A 20,548-nucleotide genomic window follows, 5' to 3' on the forward strand; every position below is an offset into this window, starting at 1 on the left:
GAAAAATAAACTCAGCTAGAACAGCTCAAGTGATGACAGACACAGCATTATAAATACACTGGCACAGACACCACAGCAAAGCTGCTCTCTACCAACAGGTCTGAGACTGCCTTCCAACAGAGCCAGGGCCAAACCCCAAATATCCTTAACACAGGCCTTTGCTGCTAAATCTGGGCAATTCCATCTCCTCTACCCCGAGGGATTAACTCCTGACTCAGCCCCTCATCCCCGTTTTGGCTGAACACCCCAGTAACATTCCCTGCAGTTCTCAGCCAACATCCAGTATCAGCTCTGCTGCTCCTGGGTTTGCCCAAAACGGCTTCCAACAAAAACATTGCACGTGCCCCTTTCAGGAATGTGTGCTTTTCCCTCAGGGATGAGCCAAAGGCTTTAGTTTAAGTCCTGCTTTCACAGCTCCAAAGGCAGGCTAGTCAAGCACACAAAGGGCTGTGTTGTGCTGGGCACAAACCCCTCGGGAAGCCAGGGATTTGTTCACCCTCACACCCTGTCCCTGCTCAGGCTGGCTCCCTGTCAGGTGGGAGAAAACCTCTGCTTTTGGAGAGGAATGCTGCAGGGAGAGATTCCTTCAGGAAGTCCTTCCAAGGGAGGGGCTGAGACCCCACCAACCAAATCATGGAATCGTTAAGGTTGGGAAAGACTTCAGAGATCACCAAGTGCAACCATCAACCCGCAGCACCACCATGGTCACCACTACATCACGTCCTCCAGGGCCACATCCACACGCTTTTCAACACTTCCAGGGATGGTGACTCCACCACTGTCCTGCCAGGAAGGTGGAGCACCAGGAAAATCAGATATGATGATAATTCTGCAGTTTTCATCTTTGGGAATCCTTCCTAAGCTTTCCAAGTCTTGTTATTTGAAGCAGCCAAAGCCCTGGCCTGGCTGTATCAGGTGGGTCTCATTTAGACACACCCCACCACTGCTGCCATCACACTAAAACACATCCACAGGGAAAGACACAGGAATTTTTAATTATTTTTTTTCCCCATAAACACATTGCACTATTCAAGGTTTTCATCTTTGAATTTAATTAAAGAAAAATGTCTCAAAGTGATGAAGCATGTCTGACTTCCAGCTTCTTTCAATGGCACAAGCCAGTGCAGTAAATTGTAGAAAGCAAGCTCAGTTAGAATTTTATTTTTCATTTAAAATAAAAAACAGAGAGAAAACTCTCCAGATGTGAGGTCCTGTTAAAAAAGTGGCTGTTCACTTGTAAACAGAATAAAAGTGTTAAGAACACAGTTTCATACAGCTTAAACAAAACCACTTTTCAGAAGCAATACAAGTATGTTACAACACCGTAAGAACACCAAAAGCAGAAAACAAAAGAATGGCAGAAGAATCACATAACATTGCTTACTAAAGAGATAAATAACTGATGGCGAATATTAATAGCTTGACATTTTTATTGCTCCAATGGTAGTGTGTTGACAAGAAAATGTAGTAAACTGTCAGTGGGACAATAATAAACATCAATTTATGGTTTTGCATATGGAGTTTTGTACCTATCAAGAAAAGCACAGGAACTTTTTCTTTTGCATTTATCAAAACTACACCAGATTTAATATTTTTTTTTTCTGTTTTAAAGTCACCCATTTACAACTGACCCCACACTCTACCTAGACTTGGGTGTGCATGTTTGAACACTTTTGTGTTCCTCCTCTGGGAAAACACCTTTGCAGGAGCAGGTGGGGAATCGCTGAGGAAAAGCTTTGATGCTCTGCCAGAGTTCTGCACTCCTTCAGCACTCTCTAGATACAAAACTTTCTAGATACAAACCCAAAGATTTCCTGGATAAAATTTTGAAGCAAAATTAGTGTCAACATGTCGATGTGAAGAAATAAACACTGATTTGGTAGACAGTAGCTGCTTTTAAAAATCTGCTGCAAACTCCCACTCCTGAGAGGGACCAGTTCCCTTTTCTCCTTCTCTGCACAATGGTGTTGGAACCAGCCAAGGCACTTTCTTTACCACTTCCACTCACTCTGCTGACATTCATCTGTTACACTGCTACAAATTCTGACAGAAACCCTCCCTGAACACTTCACCAACTCATGCTGATCATTTATTGTCAAAAATGAGATTTTCAGTCTTGGGAGACAGAATTACCTGTGGTGTTCTTGTATTAAAGGACAGCCCAAGTAAAAAGAACCTGTAGTCTGAGAACTACAGAGTTGACAGCAATACTGCCAGCTGCCTTCACCTTGCAGTGAGCTATGAATCCTGTGTCTTTCACATGCAAATATAATACTGCTGCTGGTTTTGCATTTTAATGCAAATTTACCTACTTATTAAAACATGGAGCTTACTGTAAATGACAGGTTTGGCTCTGGTTCATTACCAGTTGCTTTATGGCCACATAATTAAATGTCAATTAAAACACAAAGACAAGACCCATTGATGGTTTGGAGACTGCACAATTAATAATTAAGGACAAATTAAAATGTATAGGATTTATGTACTTAGAATGTAAACTTTACAAATTAATATTATGTGCTTAAGTGTTCAAGGCCAGTTTGGATGGAGCTCTGAGCATCCTGGGCTAGTGGAAGGAGGGGGTGCAATGACAGGAGCTTTGGGGTCCCTCCCACCCAACCCATCCCGTGGTTCCATGGGAAGTGCCTGTTCTCCCACTTGGAAAAGTACAGGGAGAAAACAAGAGACATGTGAAGAAGAAAATCAGAACCTGCTGAGATTTTTTGAGGTTTTTTGCACAACAAAGTTCTGGCAGAACAGTAAGAAACTTCCATTGTTCTGTTAATTACTCCAGAAACTCATTTGTCAGGGAAACCCAAGGAAAGAACTGGGTGTGCCAATTCAGTTTTGGTTTACTCTGCCTTTTTCTGCCATTATTTTCTCTGCTTCCAGTTAACACTCATCCCCCCAAAAAAGGAAATAAATTGGAGACAACACTTTGCTTAGTTCTGCAATGGAAATCTGAGTTGCAAGGTGCAGCTAATGATAATTTCAAACAACACAGGAGGTTTTTATTCATGTCACAAATGCAATTACACATTTAGTTGTCACCAATCTACCAGTCAAACAAAGTTTCTGCGTGAAATGTGCAGATTTCAGACTCTGAACCATCAGTCTGGGACTGGAAACAGCACAAACTTCCCTTTGAGTAACAACTTGCATAAAACTGGCCTTCTGTAAACACTGTGTACAAGGAATCTGACCTACTACAGGTATTAGGATGCAATGGTTTTACAAATACTGTATTTTAATAGCATATTGCAAACTGGAGAGATGCAAATACATTCAGAGGAAACCCCAAGTCACCCTGAAACTAAAAAGCAACTTGGGATGATGTTGCAGGGAGTCAAGATGCTGCAAAGAAATGCCTAGACACTGATAATGAAATCCACCACAACTTGCTGATGCTCAGTTATCTGCTGGGCTTTGTTATTTCTAGTTAGGAAGGGCAGGGAACTTGCAACAATTTCCATTTGCTTTCTTTTATTAAGTGCTCTTGCTTAGGTCAGCCATTAGAGGAAGTTTTTCTACAATGACTTCCCTTCCTGAGATCAGGCAAACAGGGAAGAATCCAAAATAATACTGAATTCCACAGGGCTTTCCTGGCTTTCCAGACAGTGCCTGACTGCCAAAACATATTCAGGAGCCCTTTCAACTGCTGCACTTCCTCCCCTCAGCATGTTTTAAAACTTCACTTTGACTGAGATAAAACCTATTTCCACTGCAAGGGACTTCATGTCACTTAACTGTAAAAATGCTGAAGTACAACCACACCACAACAATGACAAAGGTGCTACTTCAGCTTGGATTTGGCTCTTCCTCATTTTTCTCCTCTGTAACAAAGATCTCCGATTTGAGGTTAATTTAACCTGACTTTAAAACAAAACAGAACTTAACAACCGTATATTCCTCACTTCAGAAGAGACTTTAGGGTATTTTGTTAATAGCAGCTGCCATCTATCCCACAAAGGCAGCTGCTGCAGAGGTGAAGATTTCAGCTTTGTATTTCAGGTGCTGCAAACACCACCTGAAATAGTTTTCAAAATAAAGACAGAAATGCAATGCATTTTTCATCCATTCACTAAACAAAGTGCAACTGAGCCCTACACATCTGACATATGTACAAACTCTTTATGGCTTTCCCATAAAACCAGTGTGGGTGGGGCTGTACAATCCCAGGGGAACGAGCACATGGAACAGATGCTGGGGGACTGTTGGCAATAGAGTAAGAGCTATAATACATTCTGTAAACCTTGGCATACCACACTTTACATAATGCAAATATTTACAAATCCATAGTGGGTAAACTAATGAAACCCCCCTAAATGTAAATGATGATTTTGCAAAGTGCAGGACAAAACCAGTGCTGTTGATTGCAAGTTCTATGCAAGCAGGTTCTACTAAAATCATTACTACTGGAGTTTACCTGGACATTCCTACTGAGGGTTTCTAGGATTGCAACACTTAGGATGAAATATAGGATGACACAGCTTTAGGATGCATGTTGGAGGACAGCAAAGAGAGAAATTAATAAGGCAGCATGCTCAGAACAAGTTTAAGCAGCACTGATGTTAAGATCCCTAGTGGCAACTCTATCAGTTACTGGTAATGTTAAAAATTCAGAGTGCAACATAGAAGCCTCGTTTAACATAAAAAAATGTGCAAATTGTTCTCTTCTTAACAAAAGAAAGTAACAGCAAGGAAGATTTCTACTGAAGAACATTTTTAAGTCACAGCAAAGTAGACCATCTTCTTTCCAAAATCATCTACAAGGCACTAAGGGTAGAAAATGACAGGTAACATGAAAGACCAATGTTGTTCCTCAGTCAGGTCGAAATATGGGGTATTTTGGTAAGAACTCTATTAATATTACCTGTTGAAGAAGGGAAAAAGACAAGAACAGAAGACAGTAACCAAAAAGTTCAAAGTTTCAGCACAATTTCCATGAACATTAGCTAATTCATCAAACTAAATATATCTGAGATAGTCTGTGAGGAGGGAATGTTCCCCAGGGTAACAAAGCAGAGATTCCAGTCATTCTGAAATAGAGGGATTCTGGGTGCTTGGCTTTTTTTGGGGTGGATCTCTTTCCCTAAAGCCTAAATAACCTTCACAGCTACATGTTAAAGTGGATAGGGGAGTGGCAGAACCACAGAAATAACTGAAATTCTGCTTTCCTAGAAGGCTTGTCTTGTTTACAACCATGTGAAATTTAGAGCAGGCAAAAAAACCAAAAAACCCACCAAAACAAACCAAAAACAAAATCACAAAAGATCCAACTGAAAAACCACATTACTATAAAGATGAAATATTTCTGCAAAATTATTTGAATCGAAGGAATTATGGATACCACTGGAAAAGGTGGATAATTAAAGAACTGCAGACTGGTGCTGGTGTGGGAATCACTCTAAGTCCCAGTGGGCATTCCTCATTCCAAATTACAGACCAAACTGCACATTTGTCTGGGAGATCTTTTTGCACAGGGTCTCTAAGGATTTCCTCTAATAAATCACAGTTCTACTGAATAGCAATAAGTAACAAGCAATACTCACATATTCCATCATATTGCTAGTTTCACATTTCCTTTTACTCAGCTTCCAGTGCAAACCAAGCTAAGGAAATAATTAACAAAAAATCTGAATTACCTTGGATTGGTAATGCAACAAGCATTAGCAATACTGAATTATCAGGATCTATTATTTAGGATCAGTATAAAATATGGAATTATGACAAGACTGTAAAATCTTTCATTGCCAGTATTATTAAAGCTGAAAAAAACAAATACTCTTTTCTTACCTTATGATATAATCTGTTATTTTCCCATTCTAATAACTTCTGAATTGATCTTCTAGTCTAGAAAGGAAAGCAGAAGTGTATCAGAAATGGTTCAGCAGTCTCATCCAGAAGGATCTCACTACTGCATTTCTGGCTAAGGTTAATTTATAGTAAGTAAAATTTTATAAAAGTAGAACAAAGCAAAGAAGAAAAATGGAAATTATATCACTTCAACTTCCCACTTTTTTCAAGAAAAGAAACATATGTTTTTTGTTCACTTAGAATCACTGGAAAAATCTCTAAGATCAAATCCAACTTAGGCTGGTGACTTTTCCAGAGTTCATTTAGTTTTGTAAGAGATCCTTTTGAACTTGGTGTTTTTACCTCCCACAGCCAACAAAACACTCTCCCAGATTCTCCTGGCCAAATCCTGCACTCATTGCAGGTGTTCTGCTGAAAACACACATTTCCATACATTTCATTTCCATATTTTGCTAACAGAATTGTGATTTGGATCTCAAAAAACCCCTCACCATCAAACTCCAGTTCACAACAAATTCTTTTCAACTCTTGGCTACCAAATGTGTCCTTCATGTTCTGCTCTTTCCATGACTGTGGAGAAGAGATGAGTTCTCAAGTTTCAGTGATTTTTGAAGGACACAAAAAACCAGCTGTGTTGATCCTGCATGGTATACATTTAATTTTAATCACTGCATGACTGTTATCACCCTCACACACCCATAGAAGTGCCATCATTTTCCCTACTTGGTGCACATTCTCTGTAGCCTTGAGAATTTCATATAATTAATACTACACCACCACATGTGCATTTATTTAGATTTTCACTGGTACAGGAATATTAAAAATAGCTTTACAACTGCAAATATTCCTTTTGTATCTCTCAGGCATAAACCTTTGCAATAATTATGTTTTTAAAGGCAGTTAAAATGAACTAAAACAAGTCCTGTAACTTTTTAGTGATGCAGCTTCAGTGATGAGCACTTCAAGTTAACACATTAATGCACTTCCTCAATATTTACTGCTGTGATAAATCAATTCCCAATGTAAACCACAGAGGTAATTTAGATCATGTTTACCTGGTATTACTAAAGTGCTTTTCAAAATTATTACTTTGGACCTCATTACAGGCTCTGTTGAAGGTGAAGTCTTTAGAAAATAAATTTGTACTTGTTCTTAACAGAAACAGCACAGTAAAATATGGCAAATGTTATCGTGTCTATTGCATATAAAAAAGTGATTTTTAAATTTTAAAAATATTTATTTGGGGGGTGGAGGGGGTGGGGATGATGGGTGTGAAGAGGAAAAGGGATTTTTCAGTCTGATTCTGCCACTCTGTGAAGGTTAAGTTCTGCACTCAATTCTTAGACCTTGAGAAATCCTGGAAATTTAAGGTATCATATATTTCATCCCGTCTGAACTGAGATGAGATCAGCTATTCTTAAATCTATTAAGTGAACTGGTAATTTGGTGTCATTTCAAACATCTTTTATTTTCTAAGGTGGAAACCAGCATAACCTCTTGAGTGTGAGGCCAAGCCATGATTTTAAAATGGGGAAGATTATTACGAGAAGTTATTTAATCCTACCAATAATTAAAAAATCCACTTTCATTTGGATGAAACATGAATGAAATCACATGAAACATGGACTCACTCTTTTGTTAAGACAGACCACGGGCCACAGGCTGCAGCCCAGAGTGCAGCAGCAGCACAGGCAGCCACAGAGCAGCCACTTCACATTGACAGGGAGGTTCTTCCTCAGGCAGGCGTTCACTCGGCTGATGCTGGTCTTGAATTCCTCAGGGGCCACCTGCAACAGAAGGGCTCAACTTCAGGGAGAGCCAGCACAGGTGTATTTTCTCAGATATTGTCTCTACAGGTTAAAATGAAACAGAAAATTACACAATCTTCTAAAGCACTGGTCACCCAGTGAGCATGAAAAGTCATTTTCCTGCAACAAATTCATTTCTGGTGCGTGCGCTGCACAAACCTGAATTAAAAAGCCATCTTTTTAGATGAGCAGCCTCATCCATATTTATTGCACCAGTAATTAATCAATGAATCTGATAACACAGTGGGCCCAGACAAAATCAGAACTGGGACACAGCTGGGCAATACATGCACTGGCTACACTGAGCAAAAACATGGAAGAATGACAGATCTCTGCTTTCCAAGGGAATGTGGGATCTTTCCAGTAAAAACAGGTATCACAGAAAGGGAGAACACTGTCCAAATTAATGTCACACCAATCTAAGTCTACACTGTGCCTGGGTGAAGGCTCTGTTCACAAATAACTTCCTGAAGTGGCCCATACTGAAGCCACAACTTCCCTTGTGGCTGCTTTCTGAAACAGGGAAGCCTAGAAAGAAATACACTGGATTGCATTTAAGGTAGAGCAATGCAGGGTTAGGAATAAAGCCTACTTACTGGAAAATAGCTTTCTGAAATGAAGGAATAAGCATTTTGTATCTGCATTGCCACTGCAGTCACAATGGAACCCCCTCTTTGTATCAGAAAGAAGCTCTTTTCTCCAATAACTGAATTTCTCATCTAATCACATACCCCAAATCCCTCACCTCCCTCCAGAATCCAAGTCAAACATGGATTTGAGGCAGTGACTCCAAGAGGACACCCTTAACTCTAACACAATCCAGCATCCAAATACACAAAGCAGAGAAGATCAGGAGCAACAAGAGACTTGACCAGGCAGGTAGAACTCAGAACAATTAAAACCCCCATCTCTCCCACCTACTTGCCATGTTGATGCAAATCCCCTAGAGTGAGTCTGTACACAAAGCCTGAACTGCTCCACAACCCCCAGCCAAGCAAGCCCAACTCTGCTCATCTGACTCTGCAAACAAGGGCAGCAACACCAACAAAAGTTCATTTAATGACAAAGCTCCTTTTCAGCAGGGGCAAAGCCACGGGGCAGGAAATGGAGAGGACCTGATGCTGCTGCCTCTGCCTATTGAGCTGAATTCTTTAAAGCATTGCAGGGAAGGGAGTAAATAAATACAACATCTGTTTCCTGGCCATTCAGGTCACCAGACATTAGAGTCAGGGGGCAGCTGGGCTTGCACACAAGCCAGGCCTACAGTTAATAACATGAGAACATAATTTAAGTGTGATTATTTTATTGCAAGAATTAATAAATACAGAGAAAATAATTATTTTGCCCCCCTCCCACATTAAGTAGACTGCTTTGTTTTACATCTACAAATGAAGTGACAAAAAAATTGTCTGTTTTACAAGAGATACCTTAGTTTAAGGAAAAAAAACAAAAAAGAAAATGGTCAAAGAAACCCCCTGAGATCCTTTGTACTGGGACATCTGCAATGAAAAAATCCCACTGTAATGTGGCAAACTATCCTGTGCTTGCATGTTTCTGGAACAAGGTTTTATGGATTTCTTTGCCAGTGCCAGATCTTGAATTGGGATATAACAAATACCACATGCACATGAGCATAACCATTTAATCTTCTCCGTGGGAGAGTGTTTTGTAGGAAAGAACATCTGGGCTGGTGGTTTGCAGTAACTTCAGACAGCTGCTGCAGTCACTGCCTCAAAGCAAACTGAGATTCCTACATTAATTGGCATTCTCAACTCCTAAAGAAGTTTCCATGGGCTTCATATTTATATCTCTATAAATGGCACTTCCTTTGATAAATCTTTAAGAATTTTACATTCTATTTATGTGAAATGTAAAAATAAGTCCTTTTTTTTTTTCTAGAACCCATTTATACTTCTGTATTGAGACTCCCTAAGAAAAGAGAATGTTTCCTTTTCCTTCAGACACAAAGTTAACTGGACCTTTACAACAACACAGCCCAACCACCAAACCCAGCTGAACAAACCTGCCAAAGACAATGGAATGGCACAGCCCAGAATTCAGTTTAACAAGAATGACCCTTATCAGTGGTAACATCCAACACAAAGAGAACTCAACCAGATCCTCAGATCACAGCTGGCAGAAAAATTTGGGACCTAAAAAGAAAGCACAGGGAGATTCCCTGTAGCTGAGATAATTTTTAGAGAGCCACTGTTCACATCAGGTTAACATGCTCCTACATTTTAAGATGAAAGTTGAAGTACTCTCCTTCCTGCAGAGCTAATGGTTAAACCAGAAACCAACTTTGGATGCCGTTAATCAATAGAAAATTCCCATTTTAGGAATTCTGGTGTGATATTTACCTTAATATAATATTATCAAAGTACCACTACCTGCTAACTCACCAAATATTTTCAGAAAAAGGTGAATCTCTTGGCTACAACATAAGATGAAATTACTTAAGATGCTTTTGACTAACCCAAACTATTAGATTGTTTCTGCCTTTAGGAAATGGAATCACAAACATTTCTGTCAATAATGACACATCTTCATCTGAAACTAAAGGAACTGGAGATCAAGATAAGCCTCATGTTGTTATAAACAGAAGAAATCACAATTTTGTTGCTCAGTTACAGCTCAGTGACAGTTAAGCTTTGTTACACAGTGATTAAGAACAAAATACCTGCAAATAACTGTTCTAATCTAATAATGAAATGGAATCCAAATGAAAGTCACCAGAGAACTGTTGATTTTCTGACACAAATTTAACTCTTGACTTGTTGCAGGTACAGCTTTTGAAAGGTGTATGTGAAAGGGCTGGTGTATTCCAAACAAACAGAATTAACACCTCCTCCTGCACAAAGACAGCTCCCTAAGAAAAGCTAGTTTTGAGTAATTCTGGAAATCTCTTGGAGAGTTTGTGTCTGGCTCTTGAAAAGAATGAGATAAGCACTTTGCTCCTGGCTGTGCTGTACACCTTGGGAAGGGACATTAGCTCCTTTTAGGAGGGAAAAAACAAAAAAACATAAAAGGAAAGGAGGGGGTGTCATAATATTTTACAACAGGATGCAGAGGATCTCCAAACACAGGAAGGGAGCCAGTAAGGCCCAGCAGGCCTGATCTTCCTCCTTCAATCATCATGATCAGCAGCCCTATCAATCACACGGCACAACGGCACCACAATGCCCAGCCCTCACTTTATGGCTCACATTGCCCTGCACTGCACACTCCTCTCTGGGCAGGACCCCTTTTGTTTCAAGATCAGAGCAAGAAATTCCACTTTTCTCCTTAAGGATCACTGCCTCCATCATTTTCTGGTCACCTGGAGCAGTGTGTGCTATTGTGCTCCATAACACAGAGAAAATTTTGTTAAAAGCTTGTTTAAGAGAATTAATAATCCTGTAAAACTGTAGCACACAGAATTTAAATTTAGCCACCATTCCAATTTAGGCCAAGGTTCAATTACATTATTAAAAGTTAAATATTGCCTCTGTATTAAGTGTAGTCAAGTCTTTTCTTATAATGTTCCATTGAAAAGAAGCCTGGCTCAGGATTTACAAACCAGGTGAGTTTATGTCTCATCCTGCAAGACAAATATTAATCCAGCTGAATTAGCTAGGCCTAACATCTGACATACCTGGGATCTTCTTTTCCTTTATTATTTTATTGTCTATGCTTTACCCTTAAATGTACACATTCACTCTCCCAAGGAAAGCAACAAATTAAGTCTCAATTAAACACTGAAGATGTAATTACAAGCACGTAGCTCTAGGCTAACCTACAGCAGCTATGAAGTCTCTGTAAAACCGGGAGACTGGGAAAATGGGTGAAGGAGGAGGGGGATTGCAGATTTCAGAAAAAGAAAATCAGGTTTGCTGCCATCATTATGTGGATAGGCAAACTGAGGGCAGGAAGCTTAAGTAAATTACTGACACAAGAATGAGGCATAAATCCCAAAACTTTGTGCTTCTGGGAGAAAGGTGTAGCTACAGAGTTTTCTCTAATTAGGATTTTTATCCTGCTTTAAAAACTTCATCTTTTACATCTGTATTAATTCAAAAGAAAACCAGTATCACTGAGAACTCCATCAAGCCCATCTAAAGGTTTCATCTCTTACACTCCATTAGCAGATGGGATTTATTATTAATGGCAATTCACAGGGGACAGCAAAGCCATTAAACTTAATGTTACACAGGCAATATGAATAAACTATGACATTGTCTTAGAGTAGCTGAGGACTAATGCAAATTCAGAGTAAACATTGTAATCCCAATTTGTAAATATAAACAGTCACTGTTATTCATAAATTTTGATTTCATAAAAAGCAAAAAAATTACATTTTAACAACAGAGGTTCTTAACTGAGGTCTCAGTTGACTACTATACTGATTATTGTGAATTATTTAACAGGGTATTTGAAGAAAAACTTCTTACTGAAAAAAATGACTGAATTTTCATTTTCAATAGGGATTAAGATGACTGACTGCCTCAACCAGAGGAAGAAACAGATTCTTTATTTCTTGCAATTGACAGAAGTATTAAAAACCAGAAGACCCACAACTCTGGTTTTTAAGGTCTTTCATGGCAGTGTGTGCAGGCAGGAAGAAAAATGTGTTTACTATCTTGTTAGATTGGTATTCTCCCCTGACAAAAAGGAATTCATTTCCTTGCTCAGAAAGCCCCTCAGATCCACAAGATAACACAATATATAGATTCTCACCAGAGGAGCATCGTTATATACAGCAAATCCCTGCCCATGCCACTCCTGCAGCACTGATTACACCCATGGAACAAAAAGGGTAAATGCCAACAGAAGAACTTCTTTCCTTTCTTTGCTAAATTAAGTCCAAGCACTCAAGTGAACTTTAAATTAAGCTTTTGTTCACTCTCTATTTAACAAGAGGAGGATAATCAAGTGGAAAATGTGACAGCCACTGATGCTGGTATTAAAAACTGTAGACCTGGTTGCAGGTTTGTTTTTTTAATAAACCAAATATATTTTACAGAGACAGAAAGAGATGAAATTATATAATTAAATATAGTTTTAACATTTCTTGCCTGATATTTTCTACAGGCTTATTTATAATAAACTACAATTTGAGTAAAAGAACATAAAATTGTTTTTTCCAAAATGCATTGTGGCTGTTCAGTGATCAGAAAGAGCTTCTCAGAAAAGAATAAGCCTCAGAAAGGTGGTGAAATGCAAAGTGTTGTCAGCAGCCCTCACACTGGAATCAGCAGGATTTGTCTTTCTGAGCTCAGTGAGATCCCAAAACAAGGGCAGAATTCCCAGGCTGATTTTCAGCACCCCAAAAACTCCAAGCAGAACCTGCTTTTCAGGGGTATTGCTGTCAGAACAGCTGGACAACCCCAACAGAAGGATTTTATTCATTGTTCTCTGGTGTGAAAATGCAGGTGGAGAGAGCCCAGATGGATCTGGCAGAAGCAGGAGCAACCATCCAGCTGTGTTTAGTGAATTGTTGGTATGACTCAACCTCTGCAAGGGGCTGCAGAGGGAGTGGAGCTCTATGGGATGACATGAGACAAAGTAAAAAGAGCCAAATAAACTTTTTTCTTCCCAGATTCTGGAAAAGATAAATGAGGGGGATATAAATCGAAGCAAAAACAAAGCACTAGAGAGGGAAACAGCAGGAAGAAAAAAAAATCAAGAGAAAAAGAATGAAGCAATTAAAAGATTAAAAAAAATACAATTACAAAAATAATTTAAAAGTAAGAATTTAGTGAAGATTGAATTAATAACTACAAATTACAGTTTCTTACATTTGCAGTAAGTAAAATGACAGGACTCCAGAGAAAGCAAGAGAATTGTCACCACTGATTTTCAGAACTAAACAGTATTTGTGAAAATGTACTAAAAATCTATTTCATGTGTAGATTTAACACTATGTAGATTTAACACTGTTCTGTAAAGCTTCAGAAAAAACAGATTCACTTCCTGAGATTTGTCTAAACAAACTCAAGGCTTGTCAGGCATACTCAAAAGAGAGGTCTAGTACTTGTACTGATTTAATTGACCCAGGAGGGAGCACAAACTCCAGGTATTTAAAAAGCAAGGTTAAGTGAGCGTTGCTTTCATGTCTGCATGGAAACAGTCGGATCCATGGTGAGCTTTGCTGGGTTTGGAATGTCAATAATGATAACAACCACTGCAAATCCTTCCTTCTTGCTCCCAGCTACACTGAGGGACTGGGCAGTGAGCAGCTGGGTCACACAGGCCACAGGGAACAGATTTTAGTGGGTTCATGCTCAGGTACCCAACACAAAAACCACTGGATGCACTGGCTCTTCCCATTGAAAAGAACAGTTTAATCTCACACTTACCTTCCCTGTCAGAACAGAAGGAAATTCTGTATCAAACTTGTTGCTCAAGCCAAACCTTGAAAACAAAAGAGACAAACAAAATATATTCCACCTAACTTATTTTGTTTCCCTTAATAAAAAAAAATGTAATAAGAGTTTTTACTTTAAAAAGAAACCACTATTCATTTCTTTTGCCCTTACATTTGCATTATTTCACGAGCTTTTGACCTAAGTTAATATAAGGTCTCGTGTACCATTCAGTCATTTCCAGACAAACACAGCTTGGTGCCTTACTTCAGTACCTGCAGAAGTGTAAAAATTCTTTTCCAAATGGATGGCAGCAAGTTTCAATCTTTGATTTCTGTAAGAAAAAAATCCTCCAGCTATGAAATCCCAGGTTCAACAATCCTTTTACTTTCTTTTACATGCAATTGTTCCACATGCAGTGTTTTAAGGAACCCGTTCATCATCTTAGAAATTTATAACCATGTGGTTTTAAAAACTTCCTTTGGGCTGTGTTAAGGTACCTCATGCAAAATGTGCAGGAGCCCACACAAAGTACAGTTTTACAACAACTATGAACTTAATGAAAATTAAGTTTTGGGTACCATTGTGACCACTCTTCACTGAAGTGTTCTGGGGTTTGAGCAAAAGGTTTTCATTATAACCAGGGAAAGCTCCAGGGAGCTGGATTTGGCTTGTAAACCTGTTACCACTTATTCCAAAACTCCTGAACCTTTAAAATTCAGTATTTTAAGAAAATATAGCAGCAGTTGGCCCTCAGCTACAATATGTATGTTTGATGAAAGTTAAATATATTGTACATCAAGTCAGCTCTGCTAAACTATCTCCTGAGTATCTGTTAAAAAAAAATCAAAATACCTGAAAGAATCACTGCCAAAAAGGAGAACACAAATACATTTGGTATTGAAGGAGTTCTTGAATAAACAAACTTTGATTTGAGTCAAACTGACACCTGCCATACTCCAAACTGGTCCTTTGTAGCAATACCAGTATTGCTGAAATATCACAGAACTGTGGAATGGTTTGGGTGGGAAAGGTTCCAAGACCTTTCCCTGGACATCAGTGCCCATCATTATATCACACACCCACACTCCTGTGCACTGTGTAATAACCCAGATGTCCAAAACTGACAATGGAAATTGTTCAGAGGTAACAAAAAGTCAAATCAACCTTAAAGAAGAGAGAGGTAGAACAGAAGAGCTTGTGCTGTCTCTATGAATCCAGAAACCGAAATGTTTGGCAACAACACTGGTGAAGTTCAATCCAGTCCTCTGATGAATAATTTAAGTTAGAACCTCTTGTAAAGAGCAGTAGTTGTGTAAAACATTACTAAAACCCCCAAACAGTAAAACCAGTAGGATTTTAGGCAAGCACAAAGGTTACTAATATAGCACATTTCCATTCTCTTTGTAATCTGGCAAGTCAGCCTCCACATTTTGTACCTTTTCTTTTTAAGCTGAAATCTTCCAGGTTTTGTAATGCTATATATTTAGTTTTAAGGAAGCTGGGAGAGCAATGAAGTAGTCTTTTCAGTCTTAAAAAAAAAGACTAAAATTATAAAGCACATTCACAAGCTTGCTTTGAGGAACACAGACTTTTCTATGCATCAGCAATGGAACAGCCTGAAATGATCACAAAATAGGAGCAATCAGACAACACAATAAAAGAACTACTGGAAAATTCAAGAATTATTTACTCTACCCATATAACAGACCAATTCCACTAAATCATGCCAAAGGTCCATCTTGTCCCCAACACTGATTTTTACAGTGGCCAGGAGCAGAAGCTTAGGAAACAGCAAAAGAAATGAAAAAAAAAGAGCAGACATATCAGGCTGCTCCTCAGAACCCTCCTCTGACCTTCAACAATTCAGAGTTCAAACACTTCCTAAGCCACAGGTAGTGTCTTTCATCCCACTGATCACATACACTCATTAAAATTCCCACTGCATCCCTATTTCCATAAAGAACAAGATAAATTAGTGCTTTCTGATTAATAAATCTTATTAGGAATGCAAGATCACAGTATGTTTTGGGTTAAATTTCAAAGCTGGTGTCATGAAACACATTAAAACCTCCAAATTTTTATCAGCTGCCAAAACACTCCCTTCAGTTGCAGCATGTCCAGGAAACCTGAATTACAGAGAAGCATCTCTCACACTGACACCTGTGAGTGGCTGAAGAATATAACTTTGTTTAACTATCCTTTAAATACTGTATTCAGTCAGAATCACTGATGGCCCTTAGCATAGCTTTACTAAAATATCTCTAGAAGTTTTATAGACTATTCTGTGATTATTTACTACAGGGTTTAGAAACATTAAATTCCTCTTAGATGGAGCAGAGGGGTGTCTCAACAACCAAATAAAATAAAAAGATTGAAGCAGGATGTTATACAGTTGTACAACTTCGTGAAAGTACTGAAGTGTTATTAGAATCTTTCATGCAAAGAAGTTAAAATCTTGATCAACAGGCAATTAACTTAATTAGATTTCCTACAACAGATCTAGCATGAGCAGGCCTATGAAATCTTCTAAAACTCAGTATATTTAAGAATCACTATAACATCAATTCCAGTAGCTGTCGTTTAAGTCATTTAGAACAGCAGTTGGTGGTGATTTATTTCTGGACCAGTTCTGTGACTCCTCAGTGCAAGCTGCCCAAAGTGTAACATTTAGAAATTCAGATCAGTCACCCACGTCCTTTGCACTTTTCTCACTGCATGACAAGTACCTCTAAAAGCCAGGCACTGTTTCCTAGAGGCTGCAATAGAACTAGGATGACCTCACTTGCCAGTTCTGCCCCTCTTTCTCTGTTCTCGTGGATGGCATCAGACAAATCCCATCACCTCGTTTTCCCCCATCTGTAGAGTGGTGAGAAGAACTTGTCCTAGGGAGCTATAATAAGAGAAATGCATAAATCCCTCAGTTAAAGGCTGAAATGAACATCTTGAACCACCAGTTGCAAACCTCACCTGCAACAGGTACCACAAGATAACGTTTATTATTTTACAAAGCAGGAGCTCAGGTTTCCTGTCCCCAGAACTGAAACAGAAAGATTTTACATCTAGAAGAGAAATACTCATAGGTGCTTTGCCTTTTTATTTTGACTTAAACCTCACCTCATTCTCATTTCTCCCACTCCTGTATTTATAGATAGTAATCAGCCTTACTAGACTGCACAAGTTAAACCTGTTTAGTGAAGCTCTCCAACCCCATTCGAGCACAGCTCCTTTCCCCACACCTAATCCAGGTTATGTTTAACCTCTCTGCAAGAGTGGAGCTCAGATCCTACTCTGCTCTTTATGATGTATCAGCTGAGCTTTGGCCAGCATTAGAGGGTAAAGATGACATTCCTCAAGAGCTCTGAGCTGAAATCTCCTTGAACATTTAATGTTTTCCAGTTCAGAACATTTTCCCATGAAGCCAACAGAAGTATCCAAGAATCTTTACCCATGGATGATGGTTTGGAAAATGAAGTTTTTGGTAATGAGTGGAAGGCTGAGGTCATTTGCTATTTTAAATATGTGGAAGGTGGAACAATACCAGATAATAATCAAATGTTATCTCAACTGGCTCTTCCCTTCCCCAGCTGATGAAAATAAACTTTGCATCAGCACCTGGACTGTGGGTCCCTGGGGCACTCCTACAGAAAACAGGATAGAGTACCAAAAGTTAACTTCTAGTGAAAACCAGGAGGTTTGCAGACTTCAGCAGGAAGCTGGATACTAATGGCAAAAATATGTTTAATGGATATTTCATTACCTCATTACCATCCATCCACATGGGCTTAATGACATAGAAAAATTATAAATTTTCTAAATAAATATACAGATAAATACAACCCTATAACCAGGTTACAGTTTGGTTCCTGCTCTGGTTTTGGAAGTTATTGCCTTTCCTTTGCTAGGCATGACTCACTACAAATGCCTGTGTGGAGATACTTGGATACAGCAAGCAGAGTCACACTGACTATGGGAGAAACAGCAAACAAGGTGTTTATAACTCATCAAAATGGAATTGCAGGAGAACAGGCATTTACTAGGACCTAGTGCAAAAATTCAAAAGCTTTCAAACACAATAAATGAGAGAATTTTTTCAAAGAATCCTGGATAAGATGAATGTAGATTTTGCCAACTGTTTTTACACACATCCTCTCCAACTAAAATAAAACAAATACTCTTTCCATGGTCACTCTTACCACACACAGGCATTGAAGGGCTAGCAAAAGTAAACTGGGAAAAGCAAGATCCTGCTAAATACCCCTAGAAAACTCTTGGAATTTATATTTAGTACTGTTGGATACTGCAGAATAGTTACTCTAACAGAGTGAGCAGCTCACTGACAAGGTCATAAGAATAAAAAGTCTCTTGCAAGAAACCAACAGTGATTGAATCTACCAACTTGGGAGTTTCATAAGAGAACTGGGCATGAAAAGCTGAAGCAGATGACCCTGGAATTTGAGAGCTATCCCTTCTCTATACAGCAAAAGTATTCAAGAAGGCCAGGGTCAGATGAGAAACAGGAGACATCTGAAACAAAAATCCAAGGAAAACAATGGCTTTATAAAGATAACTGGTTTTCTTTTTTTTAATAATGCCTGACTTGTCAGGACAGACATTTTCATTAGCAGTACTCCAGACAGGTTCAGAAAAGAAACCCAAGTTTTCCAGGATGACGTCTCTCCCTTCAGTAACTGGAGCAGGCTGCTTCTGCAGCCAACTGATTTCAAAAGCAGCAGCATCTATGTGATCAAAAAGTGACACAGTTCCAACACACAAACTCTTTGGGAAGCAAACCAGCTCCCATTTAATACAGGGTTGGGATTATGTACTTCAGTGTCCAGGGTTTATTTTCATTTTATTGGTAACATCCAATAACTGTTTTTATCAGTATAAAATCAGGAGATTTAAAAAATACAGCATGAGCTGATAAAAGCTGCCTCCTACCATGAAGGTGGGTCCTGTTACAGGAAGAAAGCTGAGAGGGGTGGGAAAAAGGGAAAAGAAGTTGGATGGGGATTCAGCTCAGGTGGTTGCAAGGGCAGGTAACTAGCTAAGGATTTCCACTTTAGTGACAAGAGTGTATTTTTTTGATGTAGACATCACTAGTTTTTGGAAATGCTTCTCCCCATCCCAAAATGACACTAGAGCCAAGAAAGAACTGTAAACAACATCACACTAACACACAAAAAGCATCAGAGAAAGCAAAGCAGAGGAGTGTGTAATGTTTTTTCCATTTCAGCACTTCAAATCAGGTAATTCCTAAGATGGGTACTTGGTATTCTGAGCACCTTGCTTGTGTTCCACCTCTCCTTTAGCCAGGCCAGCAGCTATTTGGGGTGAGGACACAAAAAAATTCCATCTGCACGAGCAAATGCATTGCAGTGCAGCAGAGCAACTCCCCACTGGCAGCAGCTCAATGCAACCCTGATCCAGGCTTCCATGAGGACACAGTGTAAGATCCAACACCACTTCCCATGGGATGGGAGAGCCTTCCCCACCCAGTGCTTTCGCTGCAGGGAGTTAGATCACACTGCACCTATTTACAGAGAGAAATGTGAAATTCACACAATCCAAAGACAGAGCCAAAGCAACACAAGCTTAGTGGGTCTCTGCAATACATAAATTTCAATACCTCCCTCCTTGCCACGAAAATTAACGTGACAACCAACAACTTGTCAAGGATGCACTTGGTTCTATTAATTCTTCAGCTTGCTGGAGCAGGAATACTAAGAAAATCCCTATGAGTAAACATTACATATAAGGAAACACAGCTTGCTCGTCTTCTGTTCAACTGTTTAAATGAGCAGCAAACATTCTGGCTCACACTGTGTTCCAGTGATAAAAACACTCAATCTAAACCAAACTCACAACTAAGTTTGGAGCAGATAAAGTACAGCACAGGCAGGAGCCTCCTCTGCAGTGCAGTGTGGGGGCTCCCCGGCTCAGCTGTGGCACACAAGGGTCACAGCGAGATGGTCTGAACAGGCTGTTCGTCCTCGCATCGCGTGGACTTTGCTTTTTATCTAACAAATTGTTTGGATAAAGAGGAGCAACCAGGGAGGGCTGCCAGGGCTGCGCTGCAGCCTCCGCAGCCAACAGCCAACTCCGGTTGTTCATTCACAGCTGGGGGTTTCCTCGAGCTACCGGAAAATACCCACGTTAAAAGCACAGTTCCCCTCACGGAGCAGGGGAGGGGGGCGCAGGGCTGCGGCTCTCGGCCCCGCGGGGCGGGAGGCTGGGGCCGACAGGGCCGGGGCACGGTGCTCCCGCTGCCCTCACCCCTCCCGGCGCTCCCGCCCGGCTCCACCGCCCCGCCACACCGGCCCCTCACGCTGCCCCCCGCTCCTTCCTTACACGGTGATGTGCCCGGCGCCCCGTACCGCTACGGGATCGGGCGCGTCGCGGGGCCGGGGCAGCTCCTGGCTCCGCACCACGGGCTCGGGCTCATCCTGCTCCTCCTCGTCCTCCTCCTCCAGCTCGTAGATCGTGTCGAAGTCCGCCATATTGGGCAGCAGGACGCTCATCGCCGGCCCTCCCGCCGCGCCTGCGCAGCGCGCGCCGGGGGCGGGGCCGCGCCTC

The 20,548-nt window shown here is 40.1% G+C and overlaps 1 protein-coding gene across 2 annotated transcripts; it reads right to left on the reverse strand.

Annotated features, from left to right (window-relative positions):
• Window positions 1-1,028: 1,028 nt before the first annotated feature.
• Window positions 1,029-20,542, reverse strand: CHIC1 (cysteine rich hydrophobic domain 1). Of its 2 annotated transcripts, XM_033514136.1 has the most exons (7): window positions 20,324-20,501; window positions 14,245-14,303; window positions 13,964-13,968; window positions 7,449-7,604; window positions 5,797-5,853; window positions 5,553-5,612; window positions 1,029-4,873 (listed from the first exon to the last, which is right to left on the reverse strand). In XM_033514136.1, the coding sequence occupies exons 1-7, from the start codon at window positions 20,491-20,493 to the stop codon at window positions 4,823-4,825; spliced, it is 558 nt and encodes a 185-aa protein (XP_033370027.1). In that variant the 5' UTR covers window positions 20,494-20,501; the 3' UTR covers window positions 1,029-4,822. The 2 variants fall into 2 exon arrangements, with proteins under 2 accessions (XP_033370027.1, XP_015482141.1); XM_015626655.2 differs by lacking the exon at window positions 14,245-14,303 and having other exon boundaries at window positions 13,964-14,018; window positions 20,324-20,542.
• Between the last annotated feature and the right edge of the window lie 6 nt (window positions 20,543-20,548).

Source organism: Parus major, chromosome 4A (assembly GCF_001522545.3).
Source record: "Parus major isolate Abel chromosome 4A, Parus_major1.1, whole genome shotgun sequence".
Lineage (NCBI taxonomy): Eukaryota > Metazoa > Chordata > Aves > Passeriformes > Paridae > Parus > Parus major.

Coding starts and splice junctions, on each gene's coding strand:
- CHIC1 (XM_033514136.1), bottom strand. CDS start 20,493: ATGAGCGTCCTGCTGCCCAATATGGCGGACTTCGACACGATCTACGAG. Junction 5,854..7,448: donor TGGTCTGTCTTAACAAAAGA/GTGAGTCCATGT, acceptor TTTCCTTTCTAG/ACTAGAAGATCAATTCAGAA. Junction 4,874..5,552: donor CTAGCAATATGATGGAATAT/GTGAGTATTGCT, acceptor CTTCTTCAACAG/GTAATATTAATAGAGTTCTT.